Source organism: Pygocentrus nattereri, chromosome 9, assembly GCF_015220715.1.
Source record: "Pygocentrus nattereri isolate fPygNat1 chromosome 9, fPygNat1.pri, whole genome shotgun sequence".
Classification (NCBI taxonomy): Eukaryota; Metazoa; Chordata; class Actinopteri; order Characiformes; family Serrasalmidae; genus Pygocentrus; species Pygocentrus nattereri.
Window position 1 is genome coordinate 22,532,970 of NC_051219.1, and position 23,271 is coordinate 22,556,240.

At 39.6% G+C, this 23,271-nt stretch overlaps 1 protein-coding gene across 11 annotated transcripts in view; it reads right to left on the bottom strand.

Annotated features, from left to right (window-relative positions):
* Nucleotides 1–205: 205 nt before the first annotated feature.
* Nucleotides 206–23,271, bottom strand: part of LOC108424985 (ankyrin repeat and SAM domain-containing protein 1A) — a 109,609-nt gene continuing 86,543 nt past the window's right edge. For 10 of the 11 annotated variants that reach the window (XM_017693353.2, XM_017693349.2, XM_017693352.2 and 7 more), the window contains 10 exons: nt 17,797–17,895; nt 16,481–16,627; nt 14,407–14,514; nt 13,924–14,076; nt 13,297–13,434; nt 12,807–12,878; nt 12,074–12,160; nt 11,762–11,899; nt 10,821–10,994; nt 6,585–8,904 (listed from right to left, as the gene is read on the bottom strand). In XM_017693353.2, coding sequence (XP_017548842.1) covers nt 8,791–8,904; nt 10,821–10,994; nt 11,762–11,899; nt 12,074–12,160; nt 12,807–12,878; nt 13,297–13,434; nt 13,924–14,076; nt 14,407–14,514; nt 16,481–16,627; nt 17,797–17,895 — 1,230 coding nt within the window. In that variant the 3' untranslated portion in view covers nt 6,585–8,790. Of the gene's footprint in view, nt 2,104–6,584; nt 8,905–10,820; nt 10,995–11,761; nt 11,900–12,073; nt 12,161–12,806; nt 12,879–13,296; nt 13,435–13,923; nt 14,077–14,406; nt 14,515–16,480; nt 16,628–17,796; nt 17,896–23,271 lie in introns of those variants that run through there. The other variant, XM_037541177.1, reaches the window with a different exon arrangement.

Here is a 23,271-nt window from a genome sequence, read left to right on the forward strand (position 1 = left end):
TTCTTAGTAAAGGTGTTTATATGAACCTCGTTTGTAAAAACAAAGTTTACTGAAAACTGTTTCACATAAAAGAGGTATTATTAAATATTCTGATGCACATATATTCATTCAAATTATTTTCTGGGAAAATAATAGACTTGGACACAAGAATCACATCATTAATGAATTAATGAAATGAAACAAATGTAACACAGAGACATTTTTGGATACCATCTCTTCATTTATTAGATGTACAATTATGAAAAATAATAATAATCATAAAAAAAGACTGGAAGCCCAAGATTATGTACAATCGCTCTGTACGACGCCATAGCGAGTCTCTTCGAGAGAATCATCTCAGACCCAAACTGTCCACCAACATGGCCTGATATGTTGAGCTTTAAAAACAAAAATCATGATCGAAAACAGAAAGACAAAAAAAACCTTACATACATACATATACATACATATATTTATATAGAGAGACAGATATATATAAAAGCTGAATCATTCAAGTATCAAAATACACACTGCCCAAGATTACTTTACAGTCTCTTATTGTTCATAGTCTTACCAAAGTCATTAATATAATTAAAAAACAAAACAAAACAAAAAACAAAACAAAAACAAACAAACAAACAAACAAAAAAAACGCTTACTCTAAAACATGAGTAACAAACGTGCAAACACTGCAGCCGTTAGCAGGTGTTAGCGTTAGCATCGGCCTGCGTTTAGCACTGTACCAACCAAAAGAAACACAACCAGATGTAAAATATCTTTTCAATTTCCTGTAAACTATGATTAAATGCTTTAAGTACCACTTCCTGTCAACTACAACTAAACGCTTAGAAGAGAGCCGAGCTTTTTCCCCAGGTTTATGTTCCTAACTTTTTTCTTTCGGTATCGATTAGCAATCATGAGATGTTTTTAAGTTATTATTATTATTATCATCATTATTATTAACCAATTTCTTCAAACAACCCAGATATCTGCATTTCAGCTTTTAAATAAATACAAACTTTGCTGATAACAGACATCAGCCAGTCTCATTTTCTTAATGCTGATTCGCTGTCATTCATTATTAGCAACGTTAGCATTACTGATCGAACAATTCGACTAAAGTAACAAATCTTTCATCAGAAGGTTTCTAGTGTTGCTTTATCTCCAAGTTCATCAGATCCAGAATCACAGTTTACAATAATAGAGTTACTAAGAGGAGCAGAAGGAGCTCTGAACGTACCGCTCAGGATTTCATGCTAAAAATTAACAAGAAAGTCTGAGTATCGTACCGCGTCACGGGATCCGGCATGGTGAGGACTTACAGAACAGTTTCTGCAGATCTGAGACTGAAATGTTTCAATTCAGGAAACATTTCCAACAAAAACTGAAACTTGGAGAGATGATGGATGAGGTAAAACATACAAGTGGGGTTCGAAAGTCTCTGAGCTCAGTGAGAAAGGGGGATTTTTTCATTTACAATTGGAAATAAACAACTGAAATTTGTAGAAATTTGAAACAGATAAGAGGAAAGATAAGAGGAAATACTCAGACCAACTATGTTCAGATCTTTGAACTGAACTTTGAATCTGTTCGTCACAAACCTTCACCTTAAAAGTAAAAAGACGCAAATATTTCAAAGATTCTTTGTTGCTATTGTTATGCAAATCATTTGGAATGTAAAACTGCATAAAATGAGAAAAAATGCTATGGAAGCTTTTCTGCTCATGCTCTCTGACTTTCGGACCCCACTGCACAACAAAAGCAAACAAATAAACGACAAGGAACAGTGTTCGTATGATGGACGCAACTGGCCTCTAGATGTTTCCTGATTGGCTGATAATAGAAGTTCACTATTCACGATTCACTAAATTCACATTATTGTCCCTAGGTGGACTGAATCTGAGTAAAGATAACAACCAGTGTGGGTGTGGTCATTAGGATAGTGCTGCTGCTCTCCAGTGTAGGAAATTGAGGTCACTTGGCTCAGCTGCTGGTCCAGATTAACACTGTTAGTGGACACAGTGAGGTGGTGGATGGAGAACACACTAAACCTGGTGGTGAATTATGTGATCAGTCCTAGCCAAGCTACCGGTCCCGTGGGGTGGGGGGGGGGGGGGTGGTCAGCTAAAGGAAGACACAAACACACAGGGGTTAGAGTAACCAAAACAAAACAAAACCAAAAACAACAGCAGGACCTGCGGCACAGAAACTCACTGGAGGAGAGGGGAGGGACAAAAGGACGGAAACAAGATGGAAAGGGGTTCATCTGTCTGAAATCATCAACAGTGGCCCAAACGACTGTCTCAGACTTGCAGGAAATGATGTCATCAGCTGCATTTCCACCCAAAGGAGTGTTAATGAAAAAAGGTTAAAAGGTATGTGGATGTTTTGGCTACAGATTATAAATATCATAATAAACAGCATGTCCTTATCAGTTGGGCTGGGCAATATGACAATATATATCATTATCATGGTAAATTATGTCACAAAACAATATAATATGCTTTTCTGATCATTTTGTGTATATTATCAGTACTTGTAGACACTGACCAACTGCATGTTTCACTATGAAGAAAGCAAAATAAGTCCCATTTAACCTGATTTAGAGCCAAATGGTGAATAAAAATGATCAGTTTTTCATAGTATTTTAAAATGTAGTACTACTGGCTCTTTTTTCTCTGATCAGATGTCTGAAAAAAGAAAGATGGTAATGATCGTCTATCATGAAAATTTTGTGTAGCATGAAAGTATCGCAATATAACCTAATAATCAAGTAGGTTTTGAGGAAGCCAAAGCTACACTTTTAAAAAGATGGTTCTTCAGATGGTTCTTAGTGAAGACAAAGGGTTCCAATAGAACAAAGAATACTGTAAGAATCATTTGCCTAATTAAAGATTTTTCTGCATCATGAAATGGCTCAGATTGATGGAGAATGTGTTGATGATTCTATATAAAACCTTTTTGAAAAGAGCTCCATATAACATTCTTCTATAGTTATGACATCAAGATCAACACAATAAAAGAACCCTTTCTAGTGCTATATGGAATGCTTTTCAAAAAGGTTCAGAATAGAACCATTTAAAACACATTCTGAAGAACCATTAAATCTGAAGAACCATTTCACGATGCAGAGAACCTTTTAATCATGCAAAGGCTCCTTTGAGTGTTCATGGCTCGGTATAGAGCCATTAGCTTTACTAAAGAACCATAGTTTTTAAGTCTGTACATGAAGTTAGAGACAGAAACATAAATTCAACTTTTTTTATGAATAAAACAAAACGCACAAAAGTCCTCAGCAGGAAGTGATGTCGTTATGTTTTTTGCAGAAAGTGGGTGGAAAGCTGAAAGCTGATTAGCCCAAAAGGAAACGTCCAGTCTTCTGTCTGCATCAGGTTTCTCAAATATTATGGCTCAGTGAAAGTGGGCGTGGCCTTTAAATGACCGGGTACAACCTTCTCAGAGAATGTTGGTGATGTGAGACAGATCCCCCCCACCCCCCGAGGGGAAGACAGTACGGAGGAAACAAAGAATAGCGAAGGTTTCATTTCTAAGATCAGAGCTGCTACAGATCAGCTCCTGCAGACTGATCTGAGCAGCAGGGTGTTTTGGTGAAAGTGCTTTGACTTTGGCTTTGGTCAGAGCTCTCCTCCAAAATCACTGACATTATTTCTGGCTGAAGCAGTCATTATTTGGGGGAACGAAGTCAGATTTAGTGCTGAGAGAAATAAATCACTCTCAGATGCGTCACGATTCACTCTCAATTCTACAATGATGCCCAAAAACGTCTCAGAATTTCACCAGCACTGCTTCCAAAACTGCACACCATAACCTTAAAGTCACTCACAACTATGAGTTTTATATAAAACATTTTCAGGTTCTTTGCATGGTGAAATGGTTCTTCAGGATGATAGAGAATGTGTTGGTTCTAAAGAGCACCTTAAAGGTTCTGCTATTGCAACAGCACGTCCTCCAACAATATCCATCTCAACATGCAAAGAATGCTTTTTAATGGTTCTAAACAGAACCACTGCCTTTATAAAACCCCTTTAAGAACCATCTCTTTTAAGCAAACAGCATGTCAAAAGCAGTAACCATTATTAGTGCGGTACAGAACAGTGGTGTGAGGTTTGGGACATAGACACAAACTTTAGTCATTTTTATTATATTTATAAACTTAAAATATCCACAGTGCAGAACAGCACTGATGAAAATGTTGTCGTTTTCAGTTTAAACCTGCTTTGTTAGTGAAATGTAGACTGTAAAGAACTGTAGACATATCATCTGTTGGCTAAATTGAATGACACTGAGCTAATGCTTCAAGAAGATGCATTAAAAAAAAAGAAGCAAAAATTTATGCCATAATTTAGTCTTTCATGATCATAAAACATTTGCTGACCATTAACTCCCATATAAATAACTGATTGATCATCCACAAGCGCTGTCGGAACAGAACCGTGTCATTTTACAGGAGAGATGAACACATCCTAAAACCTTAAACCAGAGTATTAAGACTGACATGCATTAATACACTGTACATGTCCAATACTATTAAAATATAACATACAAACCCAATTTAAAGGTTTTGCTTTTATAAAAACATATCGGCCACATTCCTTTAAGTAAGCCACCACTGTCACACTGTTGTGATGTCATATGGTTTCAGAGGTGTCAGTCCTACAGGAAATAAGACAAAAAGCTTTTCTCTTGAATGTCATGTTCTAGCTAAAGCAGAGAGATTAACGATTTGATGCGTCAACCTAAATGGCAGCCCTCTAATAAAAGGATTTTGTCTATTTTTAATAATAAAAGTATTTTGCCTGGTTTATACAACATATTTTAATATAACTGGACATGCACACTATATTGAGACTTGCATGTCTTACCAGTGAGGGTCCTTTTATGGAAACAAGATCTTATTTTAGGTCACATTTGGATGATTTCTAATAGGCCATTCATTCTGACCAAGTGGCAATTTAAAAACGTGGAATAAAATGACAAACTGTCCTGACAACAAAGATACGGTTGTGAAATCAAGTGTTGAAAACCAATGTGGTTGGATAAAGATGAGCTCAAATAATTGCACTCAGGAGACTGTAATAACTGCAACAAGCTAAATCTAGAGAAATCAGTAATCAAGATGCATATAGATGGTTTTATGATTTTCATCAGCCAGAAGCGCCTACAGGCTCCACCCCTGACGTAGATCAGGAAGTTTCAGAGTTCCTGGTGTGTTTGTTTCTGTCTGAATGCTACATGTTGCGCTGCAGGTACTTAAGGCTTCTTAAAAATAACCAAAACAACTAATTCAGGACATGATTCTCAGTGATATGTCAAGGACACACCTGCAGTGTGAGTGAACAGTCCAGAATTAGTATGTGCACCATTTAAAACAGCTCTACAGCTTCCCTTCATCACTTCAACTCAATATTTGAAAGCAATAGCAGTTTTACTCCCTCATACCCCAAAATGCAGCCAAGACATGTTTGGCTTCTTTATTTTAGCACTGGAGCTACAAGGCTAATTAAGTTAATAAGCAATGTAAACTTACAGGCCACCAATTAGCATTTCACTCCCTTTAAAGCAGGTGGAGGTGTTCAGAAATCTCTAATACATTTGATCACTCCAATCAGCCATTACAACCACCTTGTTTTTACACTTAGTGTCCATTTTATCAGCTCCTCTGACCATATAGGAGTAATCTGTAAAGACACAGCGTCCACTCACCGTCCACTCTATTAGACACTCCAACCTTTGTAGATGTAAAGTCAGAGATGATAGCTCATCTGCTGCTGCACACTTTGTGATGGTCATCCTGTAGTCCTTAATCAGTGGTCACAGGACGCTGCTGGCTTTATGTTTTTGGTTTTCAGTCCAGCAGCAACACAGAGCTGTTTTTAAAAAAACTCCAGTAGCACCGCAACACACACTAACACAACACCTCTATGTTAGTGTCACTGCAGTGCTGAGAATGACCCACCACCCTAATAATACCTGGTTTGTGTGGGTCCTGACCACTGAAAAACAGGTTAACAATGTATGCAGAAAAGCAGATGGACTACAGTCTTTAATCATCGAACTGCAAAGTGAAACTATATGGTCAGTGGAGCTAATAGAAGGGACAGTGAGTGGAGAAATGAGATGGATCTATTCCATCTAATGAAATAGCTGATGTCATTTCTGACAGTTACCTATAAACATGGACTAAAGCTCAGCTACTACTGTACTTAGCTGAGCTAAATTCCAGTGCGAAACTTCAGACACCAAACATGTCTTCACTGATGAACTACACTGAGGGAAACTGGGAGGTTTTATCACTTTAAGAGTACACAGCTCCGAACCCCCCCAAAATAAGGCTCAGCCTGGTCTTCTGCATCTTCATCACAGTGCTCAATCCAGATCCACGTCTGGCTACAGAAACTCCAAATGCACCAAAAGCAGCAAACTACCCCTAGCCCACCAAAAATCCACCAAAAAAAAGTCTGAAAAGACATGCATAATGATGACAGCAGGTCGGAGAATCTGCCCACTCTCAAATGGTTACAGATCAGTCCACGCAGAAAAAAATAACGATAACACAGTTAAATAAACCCCCAAAGCGTCCAGTGTTTATACTTGGTGAGTCTTTTCTTTAGTTTCCCACAATTTATTAACGTTCACTTCTGACGATGAGGAGGGACAACAGTGTCTCATTGTGGCCGACGCCTGCTACCGATGGGAGGAGCACCGAAAAAGGGACAAAAAAAGATTGCATCACTATTAGAGAGGTCAGTTTTAAGAAAAAAAAAAAAAAAGAATGGCAGGGATGGAGGGATGGTGGACGAGGCTCTGGTTTGAGAGTCAGGTGTGTTTGGAGGGGCAGGAAGCAGACAAAGGAGGGAAAGGGCCACATATGCAAAGCTGTAGATCACCTGCACAGGTGAAGCTTTCCTGCACCTGAGTCACATCAACACTGATCTGTCTGGATTTCATCATTAATGCTTATTAAACATCATTTTAATCTGATAATTTAGTTTGTTCTTTCCTGCAGTTCCAAATATATGTACATGTGCAGATGTATTAACAGTATTAACGGCATCACAGCCGTGTTGTAGTCTAAACATAAGGATCTTTGCACTTACAAATCTGAGATAATTCATCAGTCTCTGTGGTAATCAGCCATTATCAGGATATTGGGATACCTTTATACAAGTAACATTGCATGATTCACATATTCAGCCATTAAACACTATTTTACTGCATTCAAACATGCTATGAAAGCCCATGCCAAGATGTTCTCAGCATAAGCAGCTCCTTCTTTTCTGAATCATGTGCAAAATCTTCTCTGAAAATTAATCACTCAACAGTGTAAAAACAAACATTTTGCTTTACTGGCGATGCTGTGAATGTTTTGTGCAGTAGCAGCCATGCACACACACAGTGTAGATAATTAGAGCTTCTCTCCAAGCACTGTTCATATTTCCAGCTTGACTGATCTGATCTTAAGTGGACAGCGAGACGCAGGGCTGAACTATTAGGGAAAAAATCTTTGCAATATTTCTATATTGTGACTGTAATTTAAATTGTGATTATTTTCTGATAAATTAAGGTACATGATTGTTATTCTGGCCTATATCCACTTATTCTGGCTTGAGGCTTGAACTGAAAGCTAGTTGTGGTTGTGATATCACAGCACATGGACAATTTGCTTCTGATTAGTCTGACTCATCTAGTGTTATCAGGTTAAATTTCTCCACTTTAAACTTCAGTCAGTGTTGTTGACAATACAAGTTATATTTAAAATTACAGCTCTTGTGATTTGAGAACTGCTTTCTTTGCAATGGTGTCACTGATTTAAAAGTGATTAATCTTTCAGCCCTAATGAGACATACAGCTGTTTCTCTAAAGCATCTCCAGTAATTGGATATCATGACAGACGCTTGGTGTATTAGACATGTAAACACACAGTAGAGGAGAAGCAGCTGCTTTCATCTCTAATGCTGTCGAGGATACATCAGGGCACTTTAGCATTCCCACCAGAAATTGGGACTGCTTAGGTAGTCTGATTGATTGTACCCTGTTTGAACCTGTACGTAGCACTGTCTACTTATGACCAGATCACCCACAATGCATGTTAATGCCAAGTCTAAACAGAGGCGAAAACTAAAGCATCACAAAAACCTTCAGCTTTGTTGGTTGTATTCTAGAAGTCACTTTATTTCCTGGCAACGTTTCGCCTTCCGAGCATCCTCGGGTAGTGTCTCGGGTATTGTAAGGGGTTTTATGCAAGGACATTGAGAAATGATCCTTCTCCAAACACCCAGTGGAAACTACACCTATACACATCCTATAAATTAGCAAATAATGGACTCAGGTGCAAAAAAAGGCCACCTGTTGAGGTGGACGACAAGGGTTGAATTTGGGATATTACTCAGTGAGTTGACAGCATTTTTGCATCCTTCGTTTTCAGACCAAGCAGAGTGAAATAAGGAATGTGCTGACTAACGTACTGTACGATCTGTGCATTTACACATTTAGAAACGACAGAGCAGATCAGAGTGTGCAAAGAAGAGCGTGATCTACCCTACAGCAAGGGGGGTGCCAGAAAGCTGGATGATCAGCAAGAAAGAAAATAAAGAAAAAGTAAGGAGGAGAGCAAGGATGAGGAGAGAGCAGTCTCATGTGTGCATTTAGGGAATTCTCTGAGCAGGTGAAGAAGAAGACAGCGGATCCGGTTCAGGAAGAAAGAGGAGAGAGTTCCGCTCACAGTCGGGAGAGTGAAGGCACTCAGGAAAATCAGGGAATAGAGGGAGTGAGAGAGAGTTTGGGGGATGTTCAGAAGATGGTGGTCTCATACTTGGTGCTGACGGTGCGTTTGGGGTCTTTGGGGTCCAGCAGCCAGGCGGCGCCGCTCTGAGACGGAGTTTCATCCACATTTACGGAGTCCACCTAAAACACAGAACATACAGGTCCAGTTCCAGAGCGGCACTTCAGGTGAAGTCCTGATCAGGACGTCTGGAGAGATCAATCACTTTTAAACTGATCAATAAATAATAATAGTTTATTATTGTAATACAGCAATGTTCTCCAACCGTCCCTCTTGGAGATCTACCTTCCTGCTTAGGGGTGAAGATACAGTAGCAGGTTGGTCACCACTTATACACACAATCATAAACCACACAGTGCAGATTTAAATATTATAAACCGCACACTGAAATACATTTTAAGATGTTGCCTTTGAGATTTTGGATGGTGATACCAAATAATCCAAACAGCAGTTATGAACTTTGGAATAGTGATTCTAAAATTTCATAAAGTCGTTTTAACTTTTTGAAACAGCAATTCCAAACTTAATGGCAAATGACACATCAAAGGTTTGGCAAACTTTTGAATGGTAATTTAGAACATTTAGAATTTGAAACTAGAACAGCAAGACAAAATATTTGGATACTAATCCCAAACTCTAGAATGCCAGTTACAAACTTTCTGATACTGAAAATTCTAACCTTGTGAAAGCCAATTAGAAATTTCTGAATGGGAATCCCAAACATTTGAATGCTGATTTTAAATTTTTCATGACGATTCCAAACTTGTAAATGCTGATTCCAAATTTTCTGGCCACCATTTCCAAACTTCTGAATGCCAGTTACAAATTTCTGGATGGGAATTCAAAACTTTCAGGCTGCGACTCTTGAAAGGTATTTTAGACAGAATTCCAGAATTTTGGATTTCAAACATCTGAATGGCAATTCTAAAAGTAATGCAGGTAAAACACTGATAGCCCTTTAGCTGAAGTTACACATTAGGGAACATGATCCCTAATCTAGCCACCAGGGGGCAGTACAGCTCCAAAGGAGACTAAAGCAGAAAGTCTCCATTCATGACTTAAGCTGTAAACACAGCGATATTTTAGAAACGGAATCACAGACAGAGGAACAGCGGAGGATCTAACAGAGAAGACAAACACGGCGAGAACCTGGAGTTCAGCACAGCTGCAGAACGGAGAGAGGACAGGACGATGGACGGGACAGTTACAGTAACAGCATCTATTACCATATACAGGACAGTCCTGAGAGAGAGAAAGAAAGACAGAGAGAGAGAGTGAAAGAAAGAATGAGAGAGAGAAAACTGGAGAGAGAGATGCAGTGAGAGAGAGAGAGAGAGAGAGAGAGAGAGAGAGATGCAGAGAGAGATACAGACACAACATACAAACAAATATAGAAAAAGGGAACAGACAGAAAAGGAAAGAACAGAAGAATAGGGAAATAGGGAAGGGAGAGGAGGAAAGGGAAGAAAGACAGGTGAACAGGTAAGACAGGACAAAAGGATGTTTTGGGTTGGGGTGGGGGGTAGAGGGGTCACAAATACCCTCTCATCTCCCGTCTTTCACTGAAACCTGTCAGTGGTCACAACCACACATCAGCATGCAGCCTATCAGAGTAAAGCAGGAGGTTAAGGGGCAGAGCTTACACATATGCATGCGACCTATAATACTAAAGCAGGTGGAGCTTATTTTAACAACACATCCACACTCCAATGACTGGCCTTTTATTTGAAGAGGTTACAAACTGTACAGTTTGCACAGTTGGGGTTTGTTTAATTAAAGGGAGCAGCAGAATCTGGAAAAGTTCTACTGGAGAACCTTTATTACTCTTAGAACAGAATCAGAGCTTTTGCACATCAAGTCTTTATCTCAGAATCAGAAATTGCAAAATACCTCGAAAACATGTGAACTGTTACAGCCCCAAGTGTTCAGCTGTCATTGTGGATATCAATTTTATTAGAACTTCATACTGAATATTAATTTTATGACTTTGTTATTGCACGTATACAAATATGTTAGTAATGTATGTGTGTGTACTCACTCCTGATTTGCGGACACTCCCGCGCGGTTTAGGAACCGGTCTGCTGCTCTTGGTGTCAATGACCTCTGACCCCACAGAGCCCTGCTGCTGCTTGTTCCTCTGAGCCTGCAGAGCAAGCTGATAGGCTACTTCAAATGCCTGGCCCAATGTCAGGATGATCTCATAGGTCAGATTCTGAAAGCAGAGAGTCAACAGTTTACATCAAGTCCAGTTTTATTTGTTTAAATTCAGTCCAGCTTTATTTGATATTTTACACTCAATTCAGTTTATTTTACCTTTTACATTCATTTCCGTTTTGTTTGTTTATATTCATTCCAGTTTTATTCAAGTTTACATCAAGTCCAGTTTTATTTGTTTAAAAACAGTCCAGATTTATCTAATAGGTTGCCATCAATTTAGTTTATATTCAATTCAGTTTATTTTACCTTTTACTACAGTGCAGTTTTATTTGTTTATATTCAGTCCCCTTTTTTATAGTTTACACTCAGGCCAATTTTATTTGTTTATATACATTTTATTTACTGGTTTACATTCAGTCTGGTGTGTTTGTGTTTATATTCAGTCCAGTTTTATTTTTTTTATTGAATAGTTTACACTCAGTCCCATTGTATCTGGGTATATTTAGTCCAGTTTTGTTTAATAGTTTACATTTAATCATATTTTATTTAATAGTTTACAATAAGTATGGTGTGTTTCTGTTTATATTTAGTCCAGTTTCATTTGCTTATATTCAGTTCAGTTTTATTTAATAGTTTACATTCAGTCCAGCTTTATTTAACAGTTTACATTCCACTTTTATTTACTTGATCTATACTGGTAAAAATCCCAGTCAACCTAATTAGAAACTTTGGAACACAAGATCACAATACCCACAGTGACTGCAGGACTGATTCAGTTTACTGAACCTAATCCCGCCTGCTGAACAGTGTAAATGATCTCACCACGTCCACAGTACTGAACACATGGCAGTAATGGTGACTGGTCTGCAGGTCTTTAGTAATGTAGGCGAAAGTGCACAGGTCCTCTGGATCTTGAGCCGCACAAGAAATGTTTCTGATCTCATGTTCCGCAATGATGTTCTACACACAAACACAGACGTACAGACAACCGTCACTAATACAATAAGATAAACAAAGTGGGGAAAACTGCCACACTATCACTTTAAACTCCTAAATAGTTCAGATATTACAGTTTTGGGGTAGAAAGAAAGCTGATGAGTGCTACAGCTGGCCGGACCAAGCACGTTTCTTTACCTTATTGGCAGCATCAATGAATTTCACCCCTTTATACGTGATGGAGAGAACGATGGTGGGAACTTTTCTCATCTGCTCTGTAGATCTCTGAGGGGGGAGAGATAGAGAGAGAACACGAGAGGAGAAAAGTGAAAGAACAGGAGAAGAGAGTAACGGGGGAGGGAAAGGAGAGGGAGGTGAGACAGCAAAGGGGAGAGGGAGGGAAAAAGAGAGAGAAGGAAAAGGTAAAAGAAGGAAAGAAAAAAGGGATAGACATGAGACAGTGAGAGTGAAGGATAGAGAAAGAAAGAAGAGAGAAAAGGGGAAGGGAGAGAGAGATAAGGGGACAGAGAGAGAGAAAAGGAGTCAGAGAGAGAGGGAGAGAAAGGAGAGAGACAACAAAGAAAGGCAGAGAGACAGAGAAAGAAAGAGAAGAATACAGTCAATAATGACCAGATTAAAAAATTATGTTCTGTTGTGCTTCAGTTTGTTTCTGTGTTTTCTGAAGCTGTTGGATTCTGACTGGCTAATTTGACTGGCTGATGTTTACTGGCCACTGACTTCCTTTAAATGCTAATGAGCCGTGGTGTGTTTGTGTAGGATTGTGGGAAACTGCAGGACTGTACAAAAGAAGCTAAATGTCCTCTGTCCGCAGAACCAGAGCACACAGGTCTGTTCTTTGAACTTATTAAAGCAGCTGTAGTTTGATTACAGCTCTAATGCTGACCAGCGTCCACCACACAGCAGCTCTTACTCTCATCTTAGCACAGGCGTCCTGCGTTGACTCGGTTCCTCTCAAATCTTTGATCAGCATAGAGCCCAAATACTACACACAGAGAGAGAGAGAGAGAGAGAGAGAGAGAGAGAGAGAGAGAGAGAGAAAGAGACTGTAATGACACAGTGACTCGGTAATGACTCAATGATTTGGTAATGAATCAGTGACTCTAATAAATCACTGACTATAATAAATCAGGGACTTTGTAATGGCTCAATGAATCTGCAATGAATCTAATGAATTAGTGACTAATGAATCAGGGACTCTCTCTGTAATGATTCATTCTATATTTACTGCAATGACTCAGTGACTAATGACTCAGTGACACTGTACTGATGCAATGATTCCGTAATGATTAAGTGAGTGTGTATTGATTCAGTGACTGTAATGAATCAGAGACTCTGTAATGACTCAATGATTCTGTAACAACGCAACGATTCTGTGACGTATCAGTGTTAGTATCTCTTACGTTTGCCTCATAGCCGCAGGACTCGAAGATGAGTTTTTCGGGCTGGTGGTGCCAGTTCTGAACAGGGGCGTAGGGGGCTGCCAGGCTGGGGGGGCGTAAGGTCAGCCGTGACTCAGGAGGACGATCTTCATACTTCTCCTGGAGGGAGGGAGAGAGAACGGACTTGTCAGAAAAAGTCTTCCATCTAAAGTCATTGTCTAAATTTCCGCTGTTATCCAGCTTAAATAGTAATAATAAACAGCTTAAAATAAACACGCTTCGTTCAGGATCACTGAGCTGGTGAACAGCTGCTGAATGTTTGTTAAATGGTTGGTGTTTTCTTTGTTTATGGTCAGTAATGTCGAATTGACTGCAGACTTAAAAGCATTACATTCTCTGCCGAGCTCCAGCTTATTTTCTCACCCCTCCAGTCAACTGGTGCTGTCCTCCACTGCCTCAAGCCTTCGGGTCTTTATCAGCATACCAGTGTTTGAATGCTTCAGCTATGATTAACAGATGGTACCCAGGGGCGTTTAGAAGCGAGGTTCCAGGCTTTAGAGTATTTCTACCCACCGAAATCCCACAGCTACACTAATGACATTTCTGTAAGGGGATAATGGGGGATGTTTGTGTGTAAGCTAAGCGTACCTGTGGTCTAGGTTTGATTGACAGGTCATACTCTGAGTCTCCACCTTTTCTCCTCCCAGAATCCCCTGCAGGTAGTAGAGGGTCCATGGAGCGGTGAGTGTAGAGCTCAGAGTGACTTAGGGGCGAGGACGACTGGGACATCAGCTCAGGACACTAAGACAGACAGACAGACAGACAGACAGACAGACAGACAGACAGACAGACAGACAGACAGACAGACAGACAGACAGAAGCCTTTTTATGCTGAGGTGTCTTGAATCTGCCACGGGTTTTGATCATTCCAGCGTGATCGGCAACTTATGAGGGCTAAAGTTAGTCTAATATAAAGTGATAGAGCTTCAAAACTTTCAGAAAAAAATTAATTTTTAATAGCTTGAGGTTTTATAAATGTGTGATTTCTACTAGACTTTGAAAATGTGGTCAGCGCTTTGTACTGAACACTGTGGTCAGAACAGCTATGTGTGTTTGCGCTGCTGTACTCACTCTGATCTGAGAGAGACGCGGGGGCTTCACTGGAGGCTCCTCATATGGCCGCTCAGCTAACGACGCAATGATCCTCTTCCTGTGACCCAGCAGAGTGATCTTCAGCACCTGCGCGCACACACACACACACACACACACACACACACTTAGTCCTGTAAAGTGTCCTACAGCAATGTTTGTGGAAAGAGTTTGTTTCTGCTTTACACCGTGCAGCATTAAACACATTAAAGGGCCCATAAAGTTCTTAAAACATTCATAATTCATTTCTACATAATTATTTTCCAGTCTCTTTATCTTAATCCCAAACAGGCTGTTTATGTTGAGATTATAAGCAATTTTTGAGATCTCAGATCTGAGATCTCATCAGGGCTAAAAAGGACCAGAAAACCGAGTCTCTTTACAGTTCAGTTACATTATGAGCACAAAAAGCTCTGAGGTCATTTGTAGTTGGTGTAAATGGTTCCCTTTCTGGTTCCCTTTAACAGAACACAGTTCAGGTAATTTAAAAAGAACTATGTTTAATTGTCTCTTACAGAGAACACACCCCTGCACATTTCATTATTAACTCTTCATTTGTTGAATTTATTATTGCAGAAAAAACTAAAAAAATTTAGCAAAAACACATGGTTTTACAATTTTTTGCTGATTTACAGATTAAAATGTGTCATTTGACCATCAAACTTTTGCACATGACTGTATATGCAAATGAGCTCTGTCTTGATTGACTGCCCTTGTTCAGAAAACAGCCCAGGCTGAAATTAAACACTCCTTATAACTTCCGTGTGAAGGGGTGAATCAGCTAAACTGCTGCAGGCTGAACATTGAAATGAGTGCACATGCAAATAGAAATGTGCTGCTTTTGTGATGTCACAAACAATTCTAATCAGGCTGTTTTTTTTTTTATTATTGTTCATGTATGGATTGTAGGGAGTGTTTATAGATTACCAGAGCTGGGTATTAACAAAATACATGTCTGACTAAAACACCCTGGTGACTGTCCTCAGTCGGCAGCAGAATGTTCAGCATAACTGCTCCAAAACTTTATAACTAACTTCCTCAGAATGTCTGCGATCTCAAATCTTTAAGACTCAACTCTAAACCTACCTGTTATCTTAGAGCTTTACCTTCAGTCCCTAACTCTCAATGTAAAATTTCACTTTTTTATCTGATGCTAGGAAAGAAAAAAAAGCAGTTCAGAGTTTTTTATTCAGCTAATCAACAAAATTTTTAAATATTTTTTAAGACACCCTGTACATCTCTTCAAGGGTTGTATTACAGAATCATCTTAACTCTGAAATCTGATGTGTTTTGTCTTCATGACAACTTCAGTATGAACTAAATTTAGGACAGTAGCTATTACAGAATAACAGTTCTTAAATCTCTCATCATTAACTCCAGATAAGAAAACAGTGTTACACAAACATCCTGGCTAAACCTCCTAAATACTGTGCTAACTCTGGGATAAACTCCAAGTGTCCTAACTTCTGTTTAACTGTTTGTTTCTGTTGTTTTTAGGCAGCTGTTTACACTGTAAAATGCTGCTTTCACTGTGGGATGTTTTTCTTTTTTAACTCTGTGTTTTAAAAATCTCAGGAGTTTATCAGGAGGAATAACGTGAGCACGCTCTGCAAAAGTGTTTGAGAAATAAGAGACTGGAACTGGGGAGCGCTGACACTGATAAAAAGCATGGGGTGCTTTACAGTATTCCCAACTTATAGTTCATCATATAGTTGACCTTTTTTGCATCAGTAATGACAGCTGTTACATTTTAACATTATTTTGATTGTGTTTATGTTTCAGATGTGTGATTATGGTCAGTTGCTAGGAAACAGATATGCCAGCACATTGTCGACTTCGATCGAGCAGGTTAAGATTTCCTAACTAGAGACAATATGCTGTAAGATAAGATAAAAGTCTTAAATTCAGATTAGATTTGCTTCTGCATTACGAATTTGTGAACAATCTTATCTAGAGCTGCCAGATCTTAAGACAAAAGAGAGGAAGCTTCTGTAAAACAGCGTGAAAGTCTTGTTGTATAGGCTTGTATAGTGTCTGTATGTGCAGGTTCCCTCACGTTGACGATCTCCAGCTCCCACAGGTTCTTCACACACTCCAGTGTGCGGTATCCACTGGTGAGGAAGTTGTGCAAATACTCAGTCAGACCCAATGAGTCGAGCCACGAAGAGAGAGATGTACTGCCGTCACAGCCCAGAGCTTTTACCTGGAAACACACAAACACGTTTAAATAACTATGCAGTTATTGAAACTTCCTGAGTCAGAATTGTTCACAGTGATGGTGAAAGGAACTAGACATCCACCTCTAAAAGCTTTCTTACAGAAAGGTATTACATGAAATTGTTATAAATACACTGCCTGATACATTGTTTTATGATAGTTTTGAGAGGATATTGGACAAAACGTGTTTAGAAGCACTCTTGAAATTTTGTACAGATTTTCCACTTATTTACCATCATTTCATTTAAAACTCAGAAGACACATGTAGTTTTACTCATGGTTTTGGATAGCAAATAAAATGTCTATATTTGTGTTGTAGTCATGGTGACCCCTGGATCCCAACACCATCACTGTAAAGAAATCTGAACCATTTCACACCAAACCATTTTGAATCACACTGTTTATATTTTACACACATTATGGGGGAACTTTGGAAAATAAGTGTAATCCCCTTCCAAAAGCTGCAGGCTGGCAATGACAATTGTAATTAATTGTGTATTATTAATTGTGTATATTAACTTTCAATCTATACCACATAAGTGTTAATTAGTCAGTAATTAATTAGTTAATAATGTCATAAAGTGTGTATCAGTGGTGAAATGTGACTGTTAGAGCTTGGACTTCAATTTTGGGTCATAAATGCCTAAATTCAATGAAACACACCTCTACTATAATGCTAATATCTGCTAGTATTTCTAATAGCGTATTAGTGGTAAACTAAAGGCAATTCATGAACATGTTTTGGACATTCTAGATTAAATAGACATTTGAAGCTTGTAAAAAATCTTCCATGTGTTTTGATGGTTGCACCCATTGTGAAATTGAATGTGATTCATTGATTCCTCCGTTAGTTATGTTGGCAGTTAATCAAACAAGTAAGGCCTTCAGTACAGCTCCTGATATCCTGACCAATGGGAGAGCAGCTCAGCTGAATCTACCCAGATACAAATCCTGATTGGATGATTTTCTGGTGGACGTTCCAAGATGTTAACCCTTTTGATTACAACCAAAACTAAATGAAATAAAATTATTTCTTCCATATTATATTTTATTTCACAGAAGTCTTTAGGCCTTCTCTAAAGATCTAGAAGGTTCTTTAAATCTAAAGAGTTAGATATAAGTCTACCCTGCTGCAGTGCAGAGTGTATACTGAACCTTTGGTAGAGTACGAGCAGCGCTGAGTAGTTTCCTCCTGTGGGACGCATCCGTAATCCCGATCTCCCTCAGATCCTGCTCCTCCATCACATTACTGCCCTACAGACACACACACACACACAATCACATCAGTCAATAGGTAATAATCAGGTAATAAACCCTGCCCCCTTCATTCATCCCCACAAAACATATCAGCCACAGTGACTCAGTTATCACAGTCCATAATCAAAATCAGTACATCAGCAGTTCTTCAACTCACTTATTTACATTTCCTCATTACAACACAGACATAATGAGAATCCGTTCAGTGGAGAAGAAGAAGCTCAGAGCAGCTAAAGGTGAAAGAGGAAGAGGATGACCAATAGAAGGTTGAACAGACAGACAGCAGGGAATACAGCAAATTCAGACAGTTTAATGGCTGTCTGGGATCCAGCTAACTTTAGGTTTACGTGAGGTAAAGTTAGCTAGAACTGAGTGTTTCAGTCTCAGTGTGAACTTCAAAGTTCACAGACAGATGGACAGAGTGACAGAGACAGAAACATCTTTATTAACAGCTCTTTTTTTCTTTATTTGTAGAGAGAGTGAATGTTGAGAGAGAGCACAGCGGTGAGGGGAGTACAGTGTACTCTGATTAAATAAAGAAGTGCAATAAAACAGCCTAATTAAGTTGTTTCTTTGTGACTAATGACGAGAGAGAGAGCGAGAGCGAGAGCGAGAGAGAGAGAGCGCGAGAGAGAGCGAAAGTAACTGACCCAGGCACGGTCTGTCTCTGTTTACACTGCTCTCTGATTTCCAGTCTGATACATTTTTAATCAGTTTGCAGGAAAATAATCTGATTGATATTTGACTGAAACTGAATACGCAGCTTATATTTATATACATTTCAGCATCAGAAAGATCTTTAATGCTGGAGTTCAGATTGCACTGGGTATTCAGTATCACAACACTGAGAATTTATTACCTCTTGGAAAATGAGACAAATTCATTAGAGTGTGTATCAATAGTATAAACCCTGCCCACTCCAGTAAGTTTCTAATAAAGTGGTTGGTTAGTGGAAGCACAAGGTGAGTGTTTCTAATAAAGTGGCCAATTAGGAGAAGCGCAAGGTGGGTGTTTCTAATAAAATGGCCAGTGAATGTACAAGGTCAGCGTTTTTAATAAAGAGGCAAGCTAGTGGAAGTACAAGGTATGAGGTAGTGGAGAATCTGGAGCCTCAGTGGAGTTTCAAAATCAGCCAGTTTGCATGGACATATGAATGAGCTGCACTGAGCATGCTCAGCTGTTGTGATATAAATCAGGTGAAGTACACTGAGGCACTGAGCCAACCAGCCAGTGCTGACCTTGACACAGACACGGCTGCATTCGCCTACCTCCACCAACCTGCAAACAGCAGCTCCTACCCAATCAAACAGCTTCAGCTGCTCACTCTAAATTTAATTAATCAGCTGAGACATATTTGATGTCTGAAGTTTGCATCTGTAGCTTTAACACTGGAGCTACGAGGCTAACAGGGTCAGAGTCAGAATTGTTCGCAATAGTGGATACAGGAACCAGAGACCCACCTCTAAAAGCTCCATCACAGAAAGTTATTACATGAATTGGTTACGAATTCACTGCCTGATATCTGAGACACTGTTTTATGATTGATATTTCAGAGAAAATTTCAGCTCTAAACTACATTCATGCTGCAGGGATACATTAATATGCAGGGCGCTGTGAGGCAAATTAGTCCCAAAAGAAAACTTATGTCAGATTTTCCACTATTTTTCATCAACAACATTCCATTTAAAACTCATAAGACACATATAGGTTCACTGGTAGTTTTGGATATTAAATAAAATGTCTATATTTGTGTTGTAGTCATGGCGACCCTTGGTTCCTATCATCACCACTGTAGAGATCTGAATCAGTCTCTGTTTACCTCTCACACACTCAATCATGGGGGGATTTTGAGAACTTGGAATTCACCCAACTCAACAGTCTGAGGCTTGTGTGTGATTTGTGTCATGCTAATTAGCAATATTTTTTTCATTACATCAGGCAGAAATCGTGTACCGTATTTTCCGGATTATAAGTCGCACTTTTTTTCATAGTTTGGCCAGGGGTGCGACTTGTACTCCGGAGCGACTTATAGTCCGGAAAATACGGACTTCACGGCAACCGGGAGAATGCGCCACGCTACGTTCTCGGAAGTCATTGAATGGATCAGCAAAGCATGGGCTTCCGTGAAAACCGAAAGCATCCTGCTGGGATTCAGAAAGGCTGGAATAATTGCAAATGTAACTGACGACGAGTCTGACAAAAGCGACGAAGAAGAGGAAGCGGCGCTTCGTCCACCTCCAGAGTTAGCGGAGTTGTTCATAAGTGACACTGAGGATGAAGAGTTCAATGGATTTGATGATTTGGAGTGATATAAACTTTGATAAAAATGGTTTGATAAACTTGTTAGCATGTTCTTTGTTATAGTTTGTCATTTTTATCTGAATAACTGTTCATGTTACGTTAACTTGGATTTTATTAAACCCCCCCCCCAAAAAATGCGACTTATACTCCGGTGCGACGTATATATGTTTTTTTTTCTTTACTGTGCATTTTTTTGGCTGGTGCGACTTATACTCCGGAGCGATGTATAATCCGGAAAATACGGTATAAACGATTTTCTGTTTAGTTGGGTGATGAAGCCTTGGCTCGTACACAAGGTCACACAAACACAAGCTCAGGCATCCAAGCTCATTATTCTTGCACTGCAGGTGGGCGGGGCTCAGTCCCTATCCGAGCCAGTGGAGGAAGTAATTTATAACGCAGCAGAACTCTCGCCAGGCCAGCTGAGGCCTTCATCTCCGATACCATCAATCCACATTAGCACTCAGGCTAAACGTACAGCGTGGCTAACAGCTTTCATAAAGGTTGATGGGCTCATTCACCTCCTGCTGGATTGCTGTACTGTCCTCAGGACCTCGAATCTACACATTATGACAATTATTATTACTCCTGTTTATCTGCTTTAAGCACACATCTGTAAACTCACAACTTAAAACCTGCTGAGATTATGTAAGGCTTCGCTGAGAAACGTTGGGAAGAAAAGTCCATGAGGTGTGGACAGCAGTGAAGAATGTGTGGGAATCGGTTTCACATTACCGAGATCACTGTATCAGTACCAGCACACTTCTGTAATTTTTTGTGCATCTAATCGTCCAGCAATACAATGTTGCAATACACTGTTAGAAAACTGGAAACCATAGGATGCAATTCGCACAACCCATTTTGTGATTTGTTATTCACAGCAGTTATGATGGTCTCATTTGCAGCACAAACACAGAGTGAATAACTGCCAGCAAATCTGTGTGTCCTCACTTTCAAAGCCTCGCCACTCCTGACAGAGGCATCATAATCCAAAACATGTGGTCTGACAACACGGCAGAGATCAGTTTAGAGATTTATGAGTCAGGAGGAAATAAACTCCTCTATTCAAGACTCTTTTACTCTGTGGCAGTGCATGCCTTCACACGCACTCAATGGTCCGAACATTTTTTTTCTTTCTGCAATTATCTGATTATTAAAATGGTTGTGTAAACAGCACACTCTGATTTCTTAGACTGAAGAAAGTTATAGAAATCTGATTAAGAAATCGGATAAAGAAATCAGGATTTTAGCTCAGTAATCAGTTTCAGTAATCAAGTGCATATAAACACACTGCACGTGTGAAAACAGACGGCGGTGTCGCAGATGAGCAGTGTTGCTGCGAGACACTTTTGGAGTCACGCTGAAACAGAGTACATATTTGACGAAATGAAGGATTTAAAATTTCTTCATGTTCCAGATGATGTATTTTCATATTTTCAGGTGAAGCCATGTTAAATAAAAAAGGCAAGAAGTTTTCCGTTTCATTTCAGTCATGTCTTATTCTGTAAGTTTATTTACTGGTTGTGAAGCAGAAAAATGATTACTGTCTGACTCATGTAGACCCAGAGTTTCCCCATAATCTGATTACCCAAAAGCATGTAAACATGTTGATCAGATTACTGACAAAATCTGATTTTCTGCATGCTCAATCTGTACCTCAAGACATTCGAACTTGAAGTCCAGCTTGACCTGCTTTCCTTCAGGACTCATGGAAGAATCTTCTCTGTCCTAGAGTCCAGGTGAAGGGACCAACTTCCACTGTCTCGCTGTCTACAAACACAGACTGCAGGCGGTCTCCTTTTACAGCTCTTAAATAAGCACTAATGTACGTACTTTCTCAAATGTATTGTACTGCTCTTATGCTGTGTTCAACTCTATATCTTTCTAAGTATCAGCTCTGCCTTTTGTTTTCTGGCAGTGTTTGAGCTGAACAGCAGTTGGCACTCTAACCTATCTGTTCTAGTTAGGACACATTCTCTGAATAGACAACAAAGCACTCTTCTAAGTTGCTCTAATTCCTGCAGCTGCTGCTAAATCACCTCTTTAATCAGCCTGCAGGAGCTTGACTTTATGTTCTTTCTCCTCCAGGGGGGGAAAAGAGAATGGAGATGAAATTCCACCATGCAGAATAGATATAATAAAATAGATATATTATGCAGCATTTCGTGATTTAGGAAGCGTTTAATACTAAGTCGAAAAGTTAAACAGTGTTTAATTTATACTGTTTAATTTTCACGGCACATTTCACACAACAAACACATCCTGGCTAATGTTTTGGCGAAACTGAAAAAAGGAAACTGTGAGCAAACTGTCACTTTAAAAGGTGAAATACAGGAAGCTGTCCATGTGTCCTCTGCTGAAGACACTGATGATGGTCTTATTTATGTTCCTGTTGAGTGACGCTGACTTGGCAGCAGCTGTGTTTGCCAAACAAGCTTCACTGCAAAATCCTACAGCTGATATATTCAGTCATACACTACTACAGCAAATAACACTCAGTGATATATACATAGAGCAGAAACATTTAAACACATATACCACCCTGGACATGTAAAGTCAGAGATGACAGCTCATCTGCTGCTCCACAGTTTGCATTGGTCGTCCTCCAGTCCTTCATCAGTGGTCACAGGACGCTGCCCACCAGACGCTGTTGGCGGGATGTTTTTGGTTTCAGTCCAGTAGCGACACTGAGGTGTTAAAAAACTCCAGCAGCACTGCTGTGTCTGATCCACTCATACCAGCACAACACACACTAATACAACACCACAAATGCAGTGCTGAGAATGACCCACCACCCAAATAACACCTGCTCTGTGGGGTTCCTGTGGGATTCTGACCCCTGAAACAAGGAGGTGGACTTAGTGAAGTGGCTGGTTTTGTAAACCTCAGTAATACATTCAGACTGCTTGTAAGACTGTTTGCTACAGATGCAGTGCAGGTTCTATTAATCTCGCAGGACTTTAAAAAGTCCTTGAGTGCCTCTCAACAAGCAGCGAGTCGACAGGTAAATTTAGACTTAGTGAAGAGACGAACGAGTCAGAGCTGTCTGTAAGAGCCGTAACCCCAGACATG